At 35.4% G+C, this 19,235-nt stretch overlaps 1 protein-coding gene across 1 annotated transcript in view; it reads right to left on the reverse strand.

Annotated features, from left to right (window-relative positions):
* DARS1 (aspartyl-tRNA synthetase 1) overlaps positions 1-19,235 on the reverse strand; it is a 62,991-nt gene that overhangs the window by 15,698 nt on the left and 28,058 nt on the right. The window contains exons 5-10 of the mRNA XM_043487752.1: positions 7,891-7,993; positions 5,318-5,398; positions 4,281-4,340; positions 3,064-3,175; positions 2,116-2,250; positions 161-308 (exon numbers count right to left, since the gene is read on the reverse strand). Of these exons, the coding sequence (XP_043343687.1) occupies positions 161-308; positions 2,116-2,250; positions 3,064-3,175; positions 4,281-4,340; positions 5,318-5,398; positions 7,891-7,993 (639 nt within the window). The remainder of the gene's footprint in view (positions 1-160; positions 309-2,115; positions 2,251-3,063; positions 3,176-4,280; positions 4,341-5,317; positions 5,399-7,890; positions 7,994-19,235) is intronic.

The following is a 19,235-nucleotide window of genomic DNA, read 5'->3' on the forward strand; positions in this document are numbered from 1 at the left end:
AACTGATAATCTAACTGGCAAATCTTCATATATATATATATATATTTTTTTTTTCAATAAAAACTTAGTTTACATGTTTTAAGAACTGCTTCATTTTGGAGAACTTAAACTGTTTTAAAAATTAGATTCATCTAAGGTTATAAAATATATATATTTTTACCTTTTCTGAAGTCCTTTGAATATCTGCACTAAAGTGTCGGCAATTTCTTCCACAACTTCATGGTAATGGTAATTAAAAGCCATTTCAATATCCAAGCCAACAAATTCAGTCAGATGTCTGTGTGTATTAGAGTCTTCAGCTCTGAATACTGTAACATTAATAAAAGAAAATGGTAAATGGTGTTTACATAGTATGTAAATACATAATTAGCATACATTACACAGCACAGTAAATGGTGTTTTAAATTTTGGATAAACTGGGATTTAAATACAAAAATTCTATTTACTAGTACTCCAGTGGCACTATTTCATTATCATTATAGGGTTGGAAAAAAATCTTTGATAAGTCATCTGTCTCAGCATTCTCATGGATGGCAAGTTCATTACAAATTCCTATAGTCGTAAAAGCTGTAACAAATGTAAATTAATAAATGAGACTCATGAGAATCCCAAGGGAATGCAAGATTCTGAAGTGCCTTCTCAATAATTAAAATAGATTCAATACAGTGAGTTCTCAATTTTATTAAAACTTGACTCAAGCTAAATGAAATCTGTGCAGATGGAGTAATATTACACACTCCAGCCATTACCTCAGTCCAGTTGCTATTATCCTCACTGCACTTTCCTCCTCTCCAGTCTTCCTGACTCTACTCTGCTCCATTTTTTGTATCACTGCAAGATTGATATAATCTATAACTCATCCTTGCTCAGTAACTTACAATGGTTCCCAAATGACTACCGTAATAAGACAAAATGTTTAAAACCTTCATGCTTTCATAATTTAGTCCTATCCTGTATTTCCCATTTCTTAATACTAATTAGTCTTATTTTTATTTCCTCCCATGCTCTTTACTCATCTCGCCTCCTCTGACTAGAACGCCAATCCCCATTGTCTATATCTCCTACTCTGTCCTTAGAGCCCACTTCAGTATGAACTCTCTCTCATTGTGACTCTAGCAAATTCCATCTTCTCCCCTTTTTACACTCTCTAAACTATATAATTAACACCAATCTGCTGATTGCACAGCACAATCTGATTAACTGCTGTGAAAATCAGTTGATTACTCCCTGTGACTGCTGTATGTATACATGTCTTATTCTGTCTTGAAAGCAGGGAGAATGATTTTCCTTTCACAAAGCATGGTCTGTCTGCAAATCAGCAGCATCAGCAGTACCTGGGAACATGTGAGAACTGCAGAATCTTAAGCCTCATCCCCGACCTACTGGTCAGAATCTGCATTTTAACAAGGCCCCCAGGTGACTCATGTGCACATTAACATTTGAGAAGTGCTGGTTGATTCTTCTTTTATGTACATGGAACCCAGAGCAAGGCTGTATACATGCAGTAGGTGTTCAACGTGTAATTGTTTAATAGATTCAGAAAACTAAAATGCTTAAAGATCTTGCCAGTTTTTCTATTAGCAGGTATTTAATTTTTATTAGGCCATCAAAAAACTTACATATATACAATAATTTGGTGAGTTTTAAAGAATGAAGTAAAGCTAGTTTTTGTTTATAATTAGTCTCGTAAAAGAATCTGTCACATGATTGTGTGTGCTTACTTGGACTTGTAGCAACTATATCTTAAAAACTATGTTAATATAACCTACTAAAGATCATACATTTGTACTAATTTCTAATGGGCTTTAGCATATTAACAATACTAAGAACAGTACAAATAGTAACAGTAAAACAGAACAGCTTTGGAATAAAATTGGTAGCACATTTGTAAACTTCCAAGAGTAGTAAAGGGGCTATCAAGGACAACAAAATTTATTATTTGGAAGGTCTGCCTAAGTACATTGTCATTTTTTACCTCAAAGTCTACTGTCTATGTAGTCAGCATATAAAAAGATTTAAGCTTTCAAAATGTCTGCATGTAAAATGTGTTTCTAAAACCATTACTATGGTACAATTAATGAATTTTGAGAAAACTGTAACTGCCAAAAACCTTACCTGGCCCAATACAGAAAACCTTCTCAAAATCAGCACAAATACACATTTGCTTGTACAGCTGTGGAGACTGAGCCAGGTATGCATTATTTTTAAAATATGACACAGTAAATACATTGGCTCCTCCTTCACTGGCAGCTGAAATGTAAACATTTAAGTTATTACAAGTAATTGTAAACTTATCAATGCAAACTTCTAGTAAAAACAGTTTATACTTTTGGTTCAAGTATTTCACTAAAAGAAACAACTAGAAAATCAAGAATTGCAGAGAAACTATAATCATAATATGTCATATATCTGATTCTAAACAGTTTACATTTAGGACAGACTTACTTCTTTGGCTACACCTCCATTTTACTTCTTTTGCTATGTATGCTCTCTTTCTACATCAATTTTAAATCTATTAAAGCTACTCTGGAGTTATAAAAAATTTTTTTAAATGGGAAAAAAGATATAATTAAAATCCATTCATAACATTTTATTGTTATTTAAGTAACTAAAAAAGTTAAATGATTAAAAATGTTAAGTTTCTCATTAAGAATTAATGAGGTTTTCCCATCTGTAGTATCTAGTAACTTGACATTGCAGTTTATAAAAAACAAAATTGTAATACCAATTAGAAAGAAATCTACATCATGAAAGTAGTTTCTGATGTACCTTATATTAACAAAAAAATCTTGCTTTATGTGTTACTGCCTTATTTTATAATCATTATCATGTAATGACTCCTGAAATAGGGAATTTAGTATTACTAGTGTTAGTGATATCTGATTGCTGCTATATAGCATAGTCTTCAAAACAGTCTCATAGCAATAAACCTTAAGGAACACTTGGGACTCTTAAATTAAAAAACAAAACAAATGAAACAAAATCCCCCATAAAAAATCTAATTTGAAGCCAACTTTGGGGAAACCAATTTATTTTAAAAAAAATAAGGGAAATAAAGCATACCTGAGATAATTTTAGGAGTTTGTATCTCCACAAAACCTTTGTTAGTTAAAGTTTCTCGGAAAAGATGGCAGATGCCAGACTGGAGACGGAAGATTGCCTGACTAGTTGATGTCTATAAGACAACAATAAAATCTAATTAAATCAATTTGACACATTAACTGAGACAGAGTACTTTCTAATCAGGCCACATGCCTGGGAAGTTCATACAGAAAATAATTCATTATACGAGAGAAAAGTTAGGAGCTGACAATCAGTATAGGGATCTATTTTGGAATTTTTCATATTCTAGAAGGAGAATTACAATTTTGCTCTTTTATTTCCAACCAAAGAAAAATACTTTTCAGGCCAAATGTTAGAGGCACAACCAATAACCTGTGTGAACAAATAGCTAATACAGTAGGATGTCTAACTATTGTGGCCAAAATTATGAAAAACCTGAGGTTTCTAGGCAGTATTAAGAGAACTTTTGATTACTGCTAACCTTTTCTATGTGCTGTAAATGAAAATGGAAAAGGTAAAAAGCAGGCAAAAAGCAAATAATCAGGGGAAAAATGAGTATATAATTAGGGCAGACAAGTTAGAAAGAACTCTTAAGGTGACAAAGCATTTAAACTTTAGGTAGATTATTTAAGTAAAGGAGGAAGATGTGGTCAAAACATTAAGAAAGAGAGATGACATTGGTTTTACGATGATGAAACCACTGAACTCTTTCACTTGCAACCAAACCAGAAAGGGAAACAGAAGACCTATGTATGGGATTACTATATACACCATCAGAGCCAACTACTTCTTTATTATGAACTCTGTGCTCAGACCAAATTCAAAGGATTGAGGCATTAACTGCTAATCTCTACCTGATCATTCTAAAGTGTGCACAGAACTTCTTTCACAATTATGTAGTGACAACTAATTATGTTTTTTCTTGCTGACTATCATGTCTGAAACAGGTACTACCTGGGAGTAAGCCCATTTATTAGCTTCACGCTCCTTTGTCATTTTAAAATGAAGCAAGTCAGTATCCTGTGAACTATTACTTGACTGTCCTTGTTGCCTGCAATTCTTTTTAGGGGAAGGGTGAGTCAGGTAAATTACTTTTTGTATTATCATATTACATATAGGCAAATGTCAATTAGTTCTATAAACCTGAGTCAGGTATGGTACTCTTGCCCACCTTGATTTCAGCACAATCTGTCACTAAATAAACAAACGAGGCATACCCTAAGATCAATGACTCTGTTGTCTAATCTCGTATCCTGGTTAACAGTAGCTCTTCCTTCCTAAAAAAAGGATAAAAAAACCAGATTTTATTAACTTTTTTTAAGGACACAAACATTTGTAGAAGTCATGTTGATTTTTAAATGAGAAGAGGTATATATTCATGTGTGTTCACATTATACCCCCAAATCAAAGATCCTAGAAGTAAGCGGGGCCAGAGAGAAATTATTAAGAGAAAGAGCGCTTGGAAGAAAAGAAATGAGAATGAATTAAGCTAAATGCTTTTTATCCACCTCCCACAACCAAACCTTTGACTCATTACTGGGATATCAGAATAATTAACAATTGTCACAATCACTGATCCCTGGAGTTTACCTGCTAGTTGAAAATGGAAGGAACAAATAAAAGCTGACAAAGCATGTTTTGGGGACCAGTGAGACACTTTCAGAGAGTCTGTGAAGTCAAACCTACATTTCACAATAATATCTTTAAACACCCATTTTTTTCCTGACTATATTTAGAAGTTTTCCAAAGGCTTTATGATGTGTGCAGACAACAGAATGAATGCTGAGGCAGATATGAAAATCTAATTGTTGTGTATCGAGCCAGATATTACCAAGAATATAGACATGTAACAAAATGTTACTTTTGACATTAAAAAATACATTTCATATGTATTGCTGTTTTTATTATTTATATAGGAATACACAGACATATAATCTAATTATATTATTATTTTTAATAAAGTCATAAATATTAAAAATTTTGTCTTAACTTTTAATACTGTATCTAATACTGTAAATGGTGGTAGACATACCTATAAAAATAAAAGCTTGTGGGGTCAATTATTTTTAAAAATGTAAAGGAATCCTGAGAGCAAAAAGTTTGAGAACTTTTAATGTAAGAGTAGCTTTCAATGAAAATGAAGCTCAAATCAACTCATAGGTACCTTTCTTACAAAAGTAGGACATCAAGTTATCAATGTTGTGTAAACTAAATATACAGAGGAAGCACATTATTTCAAAAATATAGTTTTCACCTCTTCTCCTTCTACTTCAGGCCGAACAGCATCGTCCAGCTGCAGGGGCAGGCGGGGTTCAGCTGAACTGATCACATAAATCTGAAAGTGAGAGATTACCAAAAATATCAAGAAGCACACAAAACCTGTTATCTTTTGCTTAAAAAAAATCTACAGTTGACTTAACATGAGAAACATTGTTTGCATACATCTTTAACTGAAACTACTTGCTAAAATCAAACAAGATGGCACATGTTTCTACACCTATAAGATGGGGTTAATAGTTATTTCCTGTCTACATCCCTGTGTTGCTGAAATAGTCAAATGAAATAACATATGTATGAAGACTTTGTAAACTCTAAGGTGCCCACCAGTATCATAGTTGAGGGGTCTGGCTTAAGGTCTCTTTTTGTCAAAGGAAACTTGTCACAGGCAAATCACCTTACCTAGAGCTTCAATATTCTTCTGTAAAATTAGGCTGGTGTTAAGAATCAAATGGAATAAAGAATAAGAAAACACTTTGATTGTTTGAAGGTGCCATTAACAAATAAGTTATCGTGACTGTTAACAGTATCTGGCCATTTCTACCACCAGGATCAAAGTTAGCTCAACTTTGCTGCACTGCTCCTTCCTTTCCTCATTCATTTTCTAAATATACCTTCACTGCCTTCTTTCATCAAGTGTATCAAGTATATCTTGCTTCCTGCTGCTCTCCTGGTTGGGAGCTGCTGGAGAAGGTGTTTCTTTATGGTGTTAAAATCCCTCAATATTTATTCAAACTAAATGCACATTTTAGTGCTAAAAAGCAGTTAGGTCATAAAGAAGGAGATGGGTTTTTTAGCCACTTAAGTGCATGTTACCCTATTAGTTTCCCCTAACTATTCCTGGAAACTCTGCTAAAGCACAAGAGGAAAACAGACTTTACTTAGTTAATTACAGAAAGGAAATTATATTCTTCCAGTTGGTAAAAAACATTTAGCATTCAGCTCAGACACTTCAAGAAAAAGTATCAGAAGGATACTCCAGTCCTACTCATAGTAAAATAGAACTCTTTGTCGCCATCCTCTATACCCAAGTTTTTGTGCTTCCCTTTGGTTAGTTAACAGAAACTTGATCTCCAATGTAAAGCTGGAGATCTGGACAGCTACCTCTTTCATTTTTCTAACTAGTAGAAAAATCTCCTTCATTAGGTTGTGACCACTTTCATCCCCCAAACTTCACATAGTGATTGGTACTACTCAGTAACTGCGGGCTGGATAAATAAATGATAAGAGAGTCATTGCTTATTATAAAATTCTATTTAGTATACAGTGTTTTATGCTTTGTGAGATACTTTATAATTATTTTTCTTAACGCAAAATTTGTCTGCAAGCACTTTAGGCTTTATATTTAACATTTATTAAGGTTTAACTGGATCCTAGGTAATTAAAATATTTTAGAAATACATTTACTTGCTCTAGTCACTAATATTTTATTTATTCAAGTATTGAAAAAGATGCTACTTGGAAGATAGGGTTTTTTTTTTCCCCCCTTGGTCAGCATACCTTTAGATCAGTTTGCCTTTACTAGGTTATAGACTTCCTGGTGTGGTTAGTTTGAAATAAGACGTACAAAAAGAGAACAAAGTAATTTGGCAAGTTAGGTCAGTAAAAAATACAAGATTTTCTAAGTCTTAAAGAGTTTCATGACAATTAATTTCAATTAAATACAACCTCTACTACCAAATTAGCGTGTATGGATCAATCTGTCCTTCTGCATTCATCTGTTTTTGCCCACCTACCTGACATGTACACACACACACACACATACACACGGGTTAGAGTGGGAAAGGACTATTCCATAAGAGAAATTCAATGAAGAATATTGTGGATACAAACTAGGTCTGGATCTGAGACTGTAGGTTGTAGGTTCAAGATTGCAGGGTTATTTCAAAAATACTAAATATATGTGAATTCACTTATAACATTGTTAGTTTGTATGTCTAAGAAAATAAATGTGGGATAAATCTTATGTGAAAAAGTTATTGCTGGAATCTAAGCCCGATCCAGTATTATCTCTTTTGACTTTTCTATACTGTAAAATACCAGAAATACAATGATTACAAGGCAATACAATGATTAATAAGAGTTAGTATAATGAATCAACCTTCATTCAAAGAAGCTGAGAGCAAAATAGATTCATGACAGTGAATAAAGTTTTTCAGATGTGTTTCATACTTTCCCTGCGTGGTATGGGAGATGTACCATGTCAACAAGCCCGGGCTAGCTCGCAGGATGAGGAGAGTCACAGGGACAGATGTCCCAGGAATGTCAGTGAGCCCAGTTGATACATCACATTGTACAGATCACGCATCCCAGATGCTGACCCCAATTCCCTTACTGCACAGAATTATGAACAAATAAAAAATGTTTGTTGTTGTTTTAAGTCGCTAAGTATTGAGGTGGTTTGTTCTATGACAAAAACTAGTTGAGTCAATAATCAATTTATAAATCTCAATATTTTATATCAACTCTAATTACAGAGTTGATGTGAATAGTTGTAAGAACCATTCAAATCTATTTCTGGACACAATTTTATATTTTGAAAAAAATTACCTTTTGAACATGTAACTCTACATCGTGTTGTGTACAGCTTCCAATTTTCTGATTCACTTTTCTCACAACGCCTTCCACATCGACAATGCTCTCTTTGTTGATGCTGTCAAAAGAAAAACAGTCCCAACTTTAATCATCTTGTCAGAGGTGTCAGAACTTGTTTGGTGTTTTACCAGTAAAGCTGAATACATTAAATTCTTCTTTAACATAGTAAGCCACTTGAGATAAAGCCAGTCGCTTTAACCCACTTATAATAAGCTACCATGCAGCACACGTTGTGAAACTTCTTGAAGAGATGATTTTCCAGGCCCCATAATTTAGTTACCATTTATAAAATACTCTAGACATAACAGACAACAGGACCAGCACTGAACTGTGAAAAAGTCTTTCAGTTATTTATTAAAGAATATCTCCCTACCCACAGTTGAAATTTACTAAGATCAGCATTTCCCATAAAGAGAAACATTGGCTTCAATAAATGCAATTACTGGTATGTAACAGAAGTACATTAATGTAGAAATACATTACATAATAGAAGAAGGTCAACTGAAAAGATTTCAAGGCAATAAGAGGACATTAGAGTACCACAATGGAATCTTCATTGCCTAAAGTTTGAGTACACACTGTCACTGGATTTGTGGCAGATACCCTATTGAATTGTGTACTTTCATTTAAGAATGCCTACCTGAAGCTAGCTAAATATAAACTATGAGTAAAAAAACTGTATCTCCTGAGCAATTTAATTCTATAACAAACTTGAATTTTGAATACCAGACACTTAAAAATCGGAGATAACTGATTATTTTTTGGTCTCTTGTATATAACCAAGGGAAAAAAAGTGGAATCTAAAATGGTGGTTCCCATACAAAATGTATCGGCTCTCCTCCCTTGTATATTCTTGTACTGACAGAACATGTCACTGTACATTTGTGGAAAAGGATAAAATTTTAACTTCCAGATCTTGGCGAGTGATGTCAGCATGATGGCAGTTCAACTGGCCAAATGCAAATTCCCATGTAAAACTATTAGTTAAAACTCTCGGGTGGTAACTGAAGCTACATAAGTGAGTTGAAAAGAGAAGGAAAGAAGAAAAATGCCAAAGTGACAACTGACAGATAATAGATTTCCTGGGGCAGCCGGCATAATAGAAAGGGCAAAAATGGATTAGGAAAATCTGTCCTGGACTCCCCGTTTATCTGCTATCATAAGCTCCAGTTAACTTCTGCATTACGGTCTTATGGCTCAAGTATCCCTACACAAAATTCTGCAAGATGGATGACCAGAATCTAAACAAAGCAAAACAACAATAAAAAGATTTAACCATAATAAGAAAAAGTCTATTCATTTGGATAAAGAACTGGGTCCTTATTAGTTATGGAGTTATCTGATAAGATCCTAGAAATCTAACAACTTATATTACAAACCATTTCAACAAACATTTGGGTTGGAAAAGGATCATATAACAGGTTAAGCGTTGTGAAGTAAGACACTTTTTTTGCCCTTCCAATCCCGATATTTGCCTTTATTTCTAGTAGTTATGTGCTAGAAGAGCAGACTTAGATCATGATAAAATAATTCCGTTCTAATATCTCTATGGCTTTATCTATATCTATCTGTCCCTATTTACTCATGCACATGAATGAATTCGGAAGAATAAACATTAAAACAAAACTAAAAGAAAAGTCAAATTTGTGAAAAAGGGTAGGCTAGAACTTGCTAGTTAAAACTAGTAAAAGCTTATATGAGGCCTTAGAATGGGAAGGACTAGAGATCTCTTCAAGAAAATTAGAGATTCCAAGGGAACATTTCATGCAAAGATGGGCTCAATAAAGGACAGAAATGGTATGGACCTAACAGAAGCAGAAGATATTAAGAAGAGGTAGAATACACAGAAGAACTGTACAAAAAAGATCTTTACGATCCAGATAATCACGATGGTGTGATCACTCACCGAGAGCCAGACATCCTGGAATGTGAAGTTAAGTGGGCCTTAGGAAGCATCACTACGAACAAAGCTAGTGGAGGTGATGGAATTCCAGTTGAGCTATTTCAAATCCTAAAAGATGATGCTGTGAAAATGCTGCATTCAATATGCCAGCAAATTTGGAAAACTTGGCAGTGGCCACAGGACTGAAAAAGGTCAGTTTTCATTCCAATCCCTAAGAAAGGTAACGCCAAAGAATGCTCAAACTCACGCACATTGCACTCATCTCACATGCTAGCAAAGTAATGCTCAAAATTCTCTAAGCCAGGCTTCAGCAATACGTGAACTGTGAACTTTCAGATGTTCAAGTTGGTTTTAGAAAAGGCTGAGAAACCACACATCAAAATGCCAACATCCGCTGGATCATTGAAAAAGCAAGAGTTCCAGGAAAACATCTATTTCTGCTTTATTGACTATGCCAAAGCCTTTGACTGTGTGGATCACAATAAACTGGAAAATTCTGAAAGAGATGGGAATACCAGACCACTTGACCTGCCTCTTGAGAAATCTGCATGCAGGTCAGGAAGCAACAGTTAGAACTGGACACGGACCAACAGACTGGTTCCAAATAGGAAAAGGAGTACTTCAAGGTTGTATATTGTCACCCTGCTTATCTAACTTATATGCAACGTACATGGTGGCTGGATGAAGCACAAGCTGGAATCAAGATTGCTGGGAGAAATATCAATAACCTCAGATATGCAGATGACACCACCCTTATGGCAGAAAGCAAAGAACTTAAGAGCCTCTTGATGAAAGTGAAAGAGGAGAGTGAAAAAGTTGGCTTAAAGCTCAACATTCAGAAAACCAAGATCATGGCATCTGGTCCCATCACTTCATGGCAAATAGATGGAGAAACAGTGGAAATAGTGGCAGAGTTTATTTTTTGGGGCTCTAAAATCACTGCAGATGGTGACTGTAGCCATGAAATAAAAAGACGCTTACTCCTTGGAAGAAAAGTTATGACCAACCTAAGCAGCATATTAAAAAACAGAGACATTACTTTGCCAACAAAGGTCCGTCTAGTCAAGGCTATGGTTTCTCCAGTGGTCATGTATGGATGTGAGAGTTGGATGATAAAGAAAGCTGAGTGCTGAAGAATTGATGCTTTTGAACTGTGGTGTTGGAGAAGATTCTTGAGAGTCCCTTGGACTGCAAGGAGATCCAACCAGTCCATCCTAAAGGAAATCAGTCCTGAATGTTCATTGGAAGGACTGATGTTGAAGCTGAAACTCCAATACTTTGGCCTCCTGATGTGAAGAGCTGACTCATCTGAAAAGACTCTGATGCTGGGAGGGATTGGGGGCAGGAGGAGAAGGGGACGACAGAGGAGGAAATGGTTGGATGGCATCGCTGACTCAATGGACATGAGTTTGAGTAAACTCTGGGAGTTGGTGATGGACAGGGAGGCCTGGCATGCTGCAGTCCATGGGGTAACAAAGAGTTGGACACAACTGAGTGATTGAACTGAACTGAACTGATGTGTATTTGTATGTATAGAGTCAATACAAGAGGGACTGCAATACTTGAATAAATTAATTGCAATATTCCACTTTGTAGAAAAAGTCAATGTGACATGATTTCATCTGACACTGTGTGTTATGATGGCTTAATAGTATGTTGTAAATAAACTACAGCTTGACTGCTGCCATAAAGAGATCCTATTAAAGTTTGCTTTACATTTTGAAACTAATATGTCATTGTGTCTTGTACTCTGAAAGAGCGCTATATCTAACAGGCAACTAAAAGCTCTTGGTTTTTATAAAGGATATGGCAGGCATGGAAGCAGAGGAGCTCCTGGGAACTACTTTATTATAGAAGAAATAGATGAAGTAAATTAAATATATCTTTTTAAGAGCTAAGTCAGCTATTTTTTATTATTACCAACACCTCCCAAAACACACTATCACAGCATTTTTTTTATACTTCTTTCATTTTCCAACTACCCTTCTGCCCTGGAATATAGGGACTCACTCTACAAATAAAATTAGTAGAGCCTTGATATTAGAAATACCTTAATAGGCAGAACAGACTTTATGTCATGCATTAGGAACTGTCAATCATTCAATTTAATTAGTTTACTTCTAACTCCTTTTATCCAGGACCTGAACTTCTAATTTAAACTGTCTTTAGAAAAAAAAAAATTGTAAAAATCGCCATTCTTCATATAAAGTGTTTTATAAAAATATTTTAGGTGGACTATGGGTGGCTGAGATGGTAAAGAATCCGCCTGCAATGCAGGAAACCTGGGTTGCATCCCTTGTTTGGGAAGTTTCCCTGGAGAAGGGAATGGCAATTCACTCCAGCATTCTTGCCTAAAGAATTCCATGGAGAGAGCCTGGTCGGCTACAGTCCATGGGGTCGCAAAGAGTAGGACACGACTGAGTGACTAAAACAAGTACATCAAGTTTTGTGGGTTTTTTCAAGTTTTTTTTTTTTTTTTAAATAAATGATATAAAGCATGGGTAACTCAAACAATTATACAACACAGCTTGTGGGAAAAAACAAATAGTACTCAGTTATCTGAAGGAATAAAATCCCATCTTTCCAACATGACTGTCATACAGTTTGCTATTTAGGGCCTCCCCATCAGCCACAGGAATACCCTCATTATCCACAGTTCTATCAATTGTGATTATAAGTTGTCAAGTCTCCATTATATGATACTGGGGCTTCACTCTGTTGGTAAAGAATTTGCCTGCAGTGCAGGAGACCTGGGTTTGATTCCTGGGTTGGGATGATCCCCTGGAGAAGGGAATGGCAGCTACCCACTCCATTATTCTTGCCTGGGAAATCCCATGGACAGAGGAGCCTGGTGGGTTACAGTCCATGGGGTTGCAAGAGTCGGACTTGACTTAGCAACTAAAACCACATGACATAAGAAGCAACAAACTAAAACAAAGTCTGTTGGAACAATTAGAAGTAGGCACAACTGTTGTGTTAAGTAACAACTGACTCCTGAAGAAAATATATTAAAAAACAAAGACATGAAAGCACCAAACAATACATTATAACCTTGCATAGTAACTGAAGTTCACAATAATGGCCCTGTGTCATTAAGAAAAAGTTAAAAATGAAGAATGTATAAAATAGGCTTCAATGATTCTGTTAAGGTTGTTGAAATAGTTTTAGTACTTGAAGGAAGAAGTACGCTTCATAGTCTAAAATAATGCACTACTGAGTGATGCCTTATTCTTTAATATTGTGTATCATTACATACACTTTGCAAACCTACAGTGGGTATTATGCACTGTAAAGAGATTTTTAAAAAAGCAGATACACAAAATTTGACTATGAAGCATTAGGATTGTGTACAGCAGAATTTATCCATTCAACTGAATACTGGCCTCTTCAAATTGACTGCTCAGGGGAAGGAGGGAGGGGTTATAAACACATTTCAAAATCAGCACAGCCTAAAACGATCTTAAAACAACTTATCTGGAATTATTTCTTGGTTGTGTCACACCAATCAGTTTTTTTTTGGGCAAGTCTCACTTATCCCTCTTGTTTACTATCCTTCAGAAATGCTAACGATCATAATAGAACTCTGGAGGGTAGAGAAGAGACTTAAAAAAAAAACAAAACTGAATGCCATTAGAGGTGCAAGGACGTAACATGTTTCAAAAAGGAGAGAATATTTAAATATATAAACTATAGGGTTAACAGCTAGACGTTAACCTCATTATAAGCTTAATGCACATAGCTATAGGTAGTTAATATAACTACTACAGGGTTGAGTAGCTCTCTCCAAACCCTTCTGATAATTTGATTTACTCTATCAGTAAAAAAGTGGTAAGTATGTCCCCTAATATGTAGATACTTTACTTATTTTAAAAACTATATACATGTAATACTAAATGTAAGTTATTACCTTTAGGCAAATAAAAATTTAGGGTGAGATGCATAATTAGCAATAGCAAATAATTAGTAATAGCAAACCCATATTTCACATAGTTTCCTGATAATTTCTATCTAGCTAGGGGAGTATGGAAATCTTGTAAGATATGATTGGATTATCATTTAAAAAAACAAACAAAAAAAACCCCCCAAAAAACGCTTCATCATGCGGCTGATACAAATATTTCACACCATCAGTAAATGTGTCAGCATTAACACTTTGTGCTTTTAAGTTTTATCGTCAATCTACAGAGTCCAGCAGTCATGTATGGATGTGAGAGTTGGATGATAAAGAAAGCTGAGTGCTGAAAAATTGATTCTTTTGAACTGTGGTGTTGGAGAAGATTCTTGAGAGTCCCTTGGACTGCAAGGAGATCAAACCAGTCAATTCTAAAGGAAATCAGCCCTGAATATTCATTGGAAGGACTGATGCTGAAGCTGAAACTCCAATACTTTGGCCAACTGATGCAAAGAAATGACTCATTGGAAAAGATCCTGACGCTGGGAAAGATTGAAGGCCGGAGGAGCAGGGGATGAGATGGTTGGATGGCATCACCGACTCAATGAACATGAGTTTGAGTAAGCTCTGGGAGTTGGTGACGGACAGGGAGGCCTGGCGCGCTGCAGTCCATGAGGTCGCAAAGAGTCGGACACAAATGAGCGACTGAACTGAACTGAACAGAGTCTCTTGGAAGAAATCATTTTAAGCCACTTGTCTACTGTGTGATGGTCAGTTTATTATCTTAATAAATATAAATAAATATAATCCCCAAACCATTTAACCAGACACAGTAAACTAATATGTTGAAAGTGAATTAGAGAGTTGGGGTACCATTCTTTGCTCCTCTGTGTTCCTGGAATCCTGCGGTCTTCCTTTAGAGACCTCACATGCTAGAGGTGACATGTGTGTGACCTTATGAGATGCAATCCAAGTGATAGGTCTAGTGTTTATCTATAAATTAATTATTAGAAAAACTTAAATTTTTCCTATCATGCTTAGATAAAAAAGAAAGGAAGGAAAGGATTATTTTCTTTCCTTTAGTGGGTAATTTTGAGCAAATCACACTTTGGAAGTCACTGGGATAGGACACAAGAATCACAAATGAGAAAAGGCTGTTGGAGCAGGTAGATGATTTGCAGGTGAAAATGTATTTAATAGCATGTAGCTGAATCAGAGAGATCCTGATCTTGCATATAAATAGTGGAGAAATAGAGCTGGTAAAGAAGTACTTCACCCATTTTTTGTTGCTGGGTCCCAGTGTGAGGTGCTGATTCTGGCAAGTCCTTTTGGAGAACAAAAAAAGAATCACCCCCAATTCATAATGCCTCTCACCAGCAAGGGATGGGGAAATGGCAGGGTTTGCTCTTACAGTTTTAAGTTATTTTTTAAACATTACTTCAAAACCTTATTATTTTTTATTATAAAAGAATATACTTACTGTTAAAAACTGCAATGTTCAATAATGTGTAAATTTAAAATTTTAGGTTCTCTATCATATACTCAACTCCCTCTTCCTCTAATCACTGCTCTCTACACTTCTCTACATTTTTTCTCATTTACAAAAAATATGTAATGCATCTTTAGTAGTTTTGTTCATTTTCTCTGTATTTGTTAAGTTTGAAGAAGCAGTTTTATTTCTATAGCTTAAATGAAATTGATCTTAATATATATAAATACCTAACATAGTATTATTTCCATGTCACTTTAGCAATTTCCACTTATGATCTAGTTCCCATGGGAAGTACTTTACACATATATCATCCTGCTTAAACCTCACAAAGGCCCACAAGGTAGGTACACTACCATTTTATAGTTGAAAAAACTGAAAGGTCAAGTAATTAGCCCAAGATCACGCAGCTAGTAAGATCAGGTACAGATTACTTACTGCACTGAACAGTTCTGTTACAGACTCACAAATGAGCCTCCAAATTTAAATACTCCAGAATGCATCATCAGCTCACTTTGAAATAATTCAATCTCATTCTTAGAAGCTCATGAGCTGCCAGATTCCTTTATAGCTTGTGTGAAAGAAAGTGGAAATAACAGGCCCTTCACAAATAGTTTTCAAAATGCCCAAGAGTCATGCTGCCTTTTCTGGCAATGCTGATGTATCCTGAGGTCCTGCTGTTGCCAGCCTCAACATATATTCATCAGAATCTTTGTATAAAACAACATTAAGTTATTACTTAAATAAACGTAGAAGAATCAATCCCATAAACTGGGAACTAGTGACACCAGATTTTTGACCTACTTTTAAAGCACTTATTTATCAAAGTTTTCAATACAAATTTTGAACTGGACAGGAACAGATATAGAAATTCTGTTTCTGATCCAATAGATAAGTACCTCATTCCAACAAAGAGGCATAAACTAAGTAGGGTTGTTCAAAGGGATGCAATTCAGAACAGTGTAACAACCCAGCCTATGTTCATCAACTAATCCCCATGATGTTCAAGAGGTACCCAAATGCCGACTAGTGTCTGGGCCTCAACTTAGATGATGTATAGAAATACTTCCATCACAGGACCTGCAACATGTCTCTTCACGAAGTTGTTTATTTTTTGTCCTCTCCTCAAATTAAGTTCCTTATGTGATATACAGAGTCACTAAATAACTAAGCCCAGCAGAGTGCCTGGACCAGAGCAGAGGTTAAGTTTTCTAAATCAATGAACCTTCTTCTGAGTACTATTTTGCTATTTATAGTTCTAAAAATTAATGTGCAAGCTGAAGATTTAGCTTATTAACTAAGGAAAACAGTTATTTTCAGGTGAAAGATCTAGAAAGGAAAGAAAATAATCAAACCTGTAAGTAGCTAGGTGACTCACTAGAGAATGAGAAACAGACTTGTGACTCACCAGCTACCAATAAATAACCTAACCACAATGACTAATACGAAGAAAAAGAAAATAAAACATACACATTTTTACAAATATTACAGCCTGAAAAAGACTTTTTTTTTTTTTTCAGAATCCAAACATCTCTAGGCTGTTGGTAGGTTACAGAAACACAAATAGCAAAATATAATTTTTAACTTTAACATCTGTTCTTTAAATGAACTGTAGGCTTCTGCACTGAGTCACTATGATTTTAATTTTAAACTTCAAAACCTGTGTTTACATTTACTCCAGTTGTTAAAAGCAGTCAATACAAAAAGGCCTACAGGGCTGCCTTTAAAAAAACTTGTCTCTACAAGACTCAATCATAACTAACACAGATTACTCTTTCATTATTTTTAAATGACACTAAATAAACAGTAGTTTTAAAAAGAAAAAAAGGGATGACTTCTTGCCTCAGTTCTAACACCAGCTACTAAATATTAGGACATTAATGTCAACATAAGATGAGGATCCAGAAACACTGGCCTAGATGGGTATCCCATCTTCCTGCTTCCAGATAAATTTCATTTAAAGATCTCAAACCATTTCAGATACACAATTAAGAACCCGTTCTTAAAGACCTCTAGGGAATGATATGTGCCAACCTTCCTATGTAACTCATTTAGTTGTTTCATTTCTATATGCATTCAACCATGAGAAAATTGATCCTCCCAACAAAGTGATTAAAATAATGTGTTGAAGAGTCCTGTGACACTTAAATCCAATTAATGAATCAACTTTTCGGATTAGTATATTGATGAATTGGATATTCCCAGGAAAGATAATATGGAGAAAACAACTGACCCCATATTGTTAATGTTGCTCTTAAGGAAAATACTAAAAAGCTAGAAACTGCTAGTGGCACAATCTAGTCAGTAAGACTAAAATAAGCACCTAAGATTTAATATCTTAAGTAAATGCTAAGATAGTTATCTACTTAAGATATTAAAAGTGACCTCATAGTTTGCCTTTTAAATGATTAGGAAACCCCAGCTGGAACAATCTGATTTGATATTTTTAATAGTGCAGTCCTTGCTTTTTTCCACCTGGTATATGGCCAGAGGGAATACAGTTAAATGTAGGGCCCCATGGAATTAACATATAAATACCATTTTTCTCCCACTTTTTTGTGTAGGAGTTCACATGTTTTAAATGTCCAGTATCTTTGCAGTATTCAAGATGGAAACACCTTGAGAATAAATAAACAGTCCTTAGGCACTCCCTTCATACTAAAGATAATCACAAGCATTTAATATAAAAGTCTAAGATAGAATGAAAATTAAATAAGGAGTAGAAATGGCCTTTTTCTCATGAACATATTTTCTGCTATGCTATTTTCCAAACCAAAGATTCTAGCAGAATGGTTAGTTGGCTTACTAACTAAACTGCTGGTCTGCCACAGTGAATGTTACTAAATATTCATTTGAATTACCTTATGCCTCACTGATCCTCAAATTTCTAAAGCAAAAAAATCTATAAGGATTTTTTCTTTATTTAAATAAGTAACAGAATCCATTAAAATTTATATGTTGCTGCTAATATGTGTTTTCAATCATAACAGAAGGCCAATAATATAATGGGGCTTCCCTGGTAGCTCAAAAGGTAAAGAATCTGCCTGCAATGTGGGAGACCCAAGTTCAATCCCTGGGTTGGGAAGATCCTCTGGAGAAGGCCATGGCAAGCTACTCCAGTATTCTTGCCTGGAGAATCCCATGGACAGAGGAGGCTGGCAGGCCACAGTCCATGGAATCAGAAAGAGTTAGATAAGTGCCTAACATACACAATAATATATTCAGCATTGGAACCCACAGAATTTTCCAAATCTTTATTTTCTTATTATAGTTATACTCGGAAACAAGGGATAAAGAGGAACGAAATCCTGAAGAGTTCAGTGAAACAATGAAAACAGAAGCAACCTATAAACCTCTACTTTCATTATAAAGTAGAATATAGTCTCCTAGGCCCAGCTGGGGAATAAAGATCAATTGTTCGGCCATAAATACACAATACACTCTTTAAGCCTGGTGTTAGATTATGGCAACAGTAGTATATGGGACACGGAGTCAGTAAGGAATTTGCAGGGCAAAAGAAACAAAGAGAACAGTGGATAAGGATGCAGTGAAAGTAGTTCTAGGAATGGAACTGGGGTTGTGTAAGGTCAAAAGGGGAAAGAAAAAACTGGAAGAAAGTCGGGAGATTTTCCTCCTCCAGAGTATCTTCCTGACCCAGGGACTGAACCCGTGTCTCCTGTGTCTCCCTGCACTGGCAGGTAAATTCTTTACCACTGAGTCACCTGGGAAGCCCACACAGAGAACAGCTACTGGAGTTTAAAATGAAATTCTAACAGGGAAAATCAAGCCTGTGGCCACAGCAGTGAGTTAATAAAGTGAAGCAATGGCGAAGATGGTAGAGGAAAAGTAAGGAATTTCAAGGCCAACTTTTCCCATATAGTAGTCACTTGAAAACATTTACAATGAGACAATGACTTGGAATAGGAGGAAAAGAATTCTATCAGTTGGAAAAAGAAAATGGTCTCAGTACAACAATCTAGCTTTTATGAACTCAAAAGGCTGGAACTTCTCTCCAA

This window comes from Cervus canadensis, chromosome 15 (genome assembly GCF_019320065.1).
Source record: "Cervus canadensis isolate Bull #8, Minnesota chromosome 15, ASM1932006v1, whole genome shotgun sequence".
Lineage (NCBI taxonomy): Eukaryota > Metazoa > Chordata > Mammalia > Artiodactyla > Cervidae > Cervus > Cervus canadensis.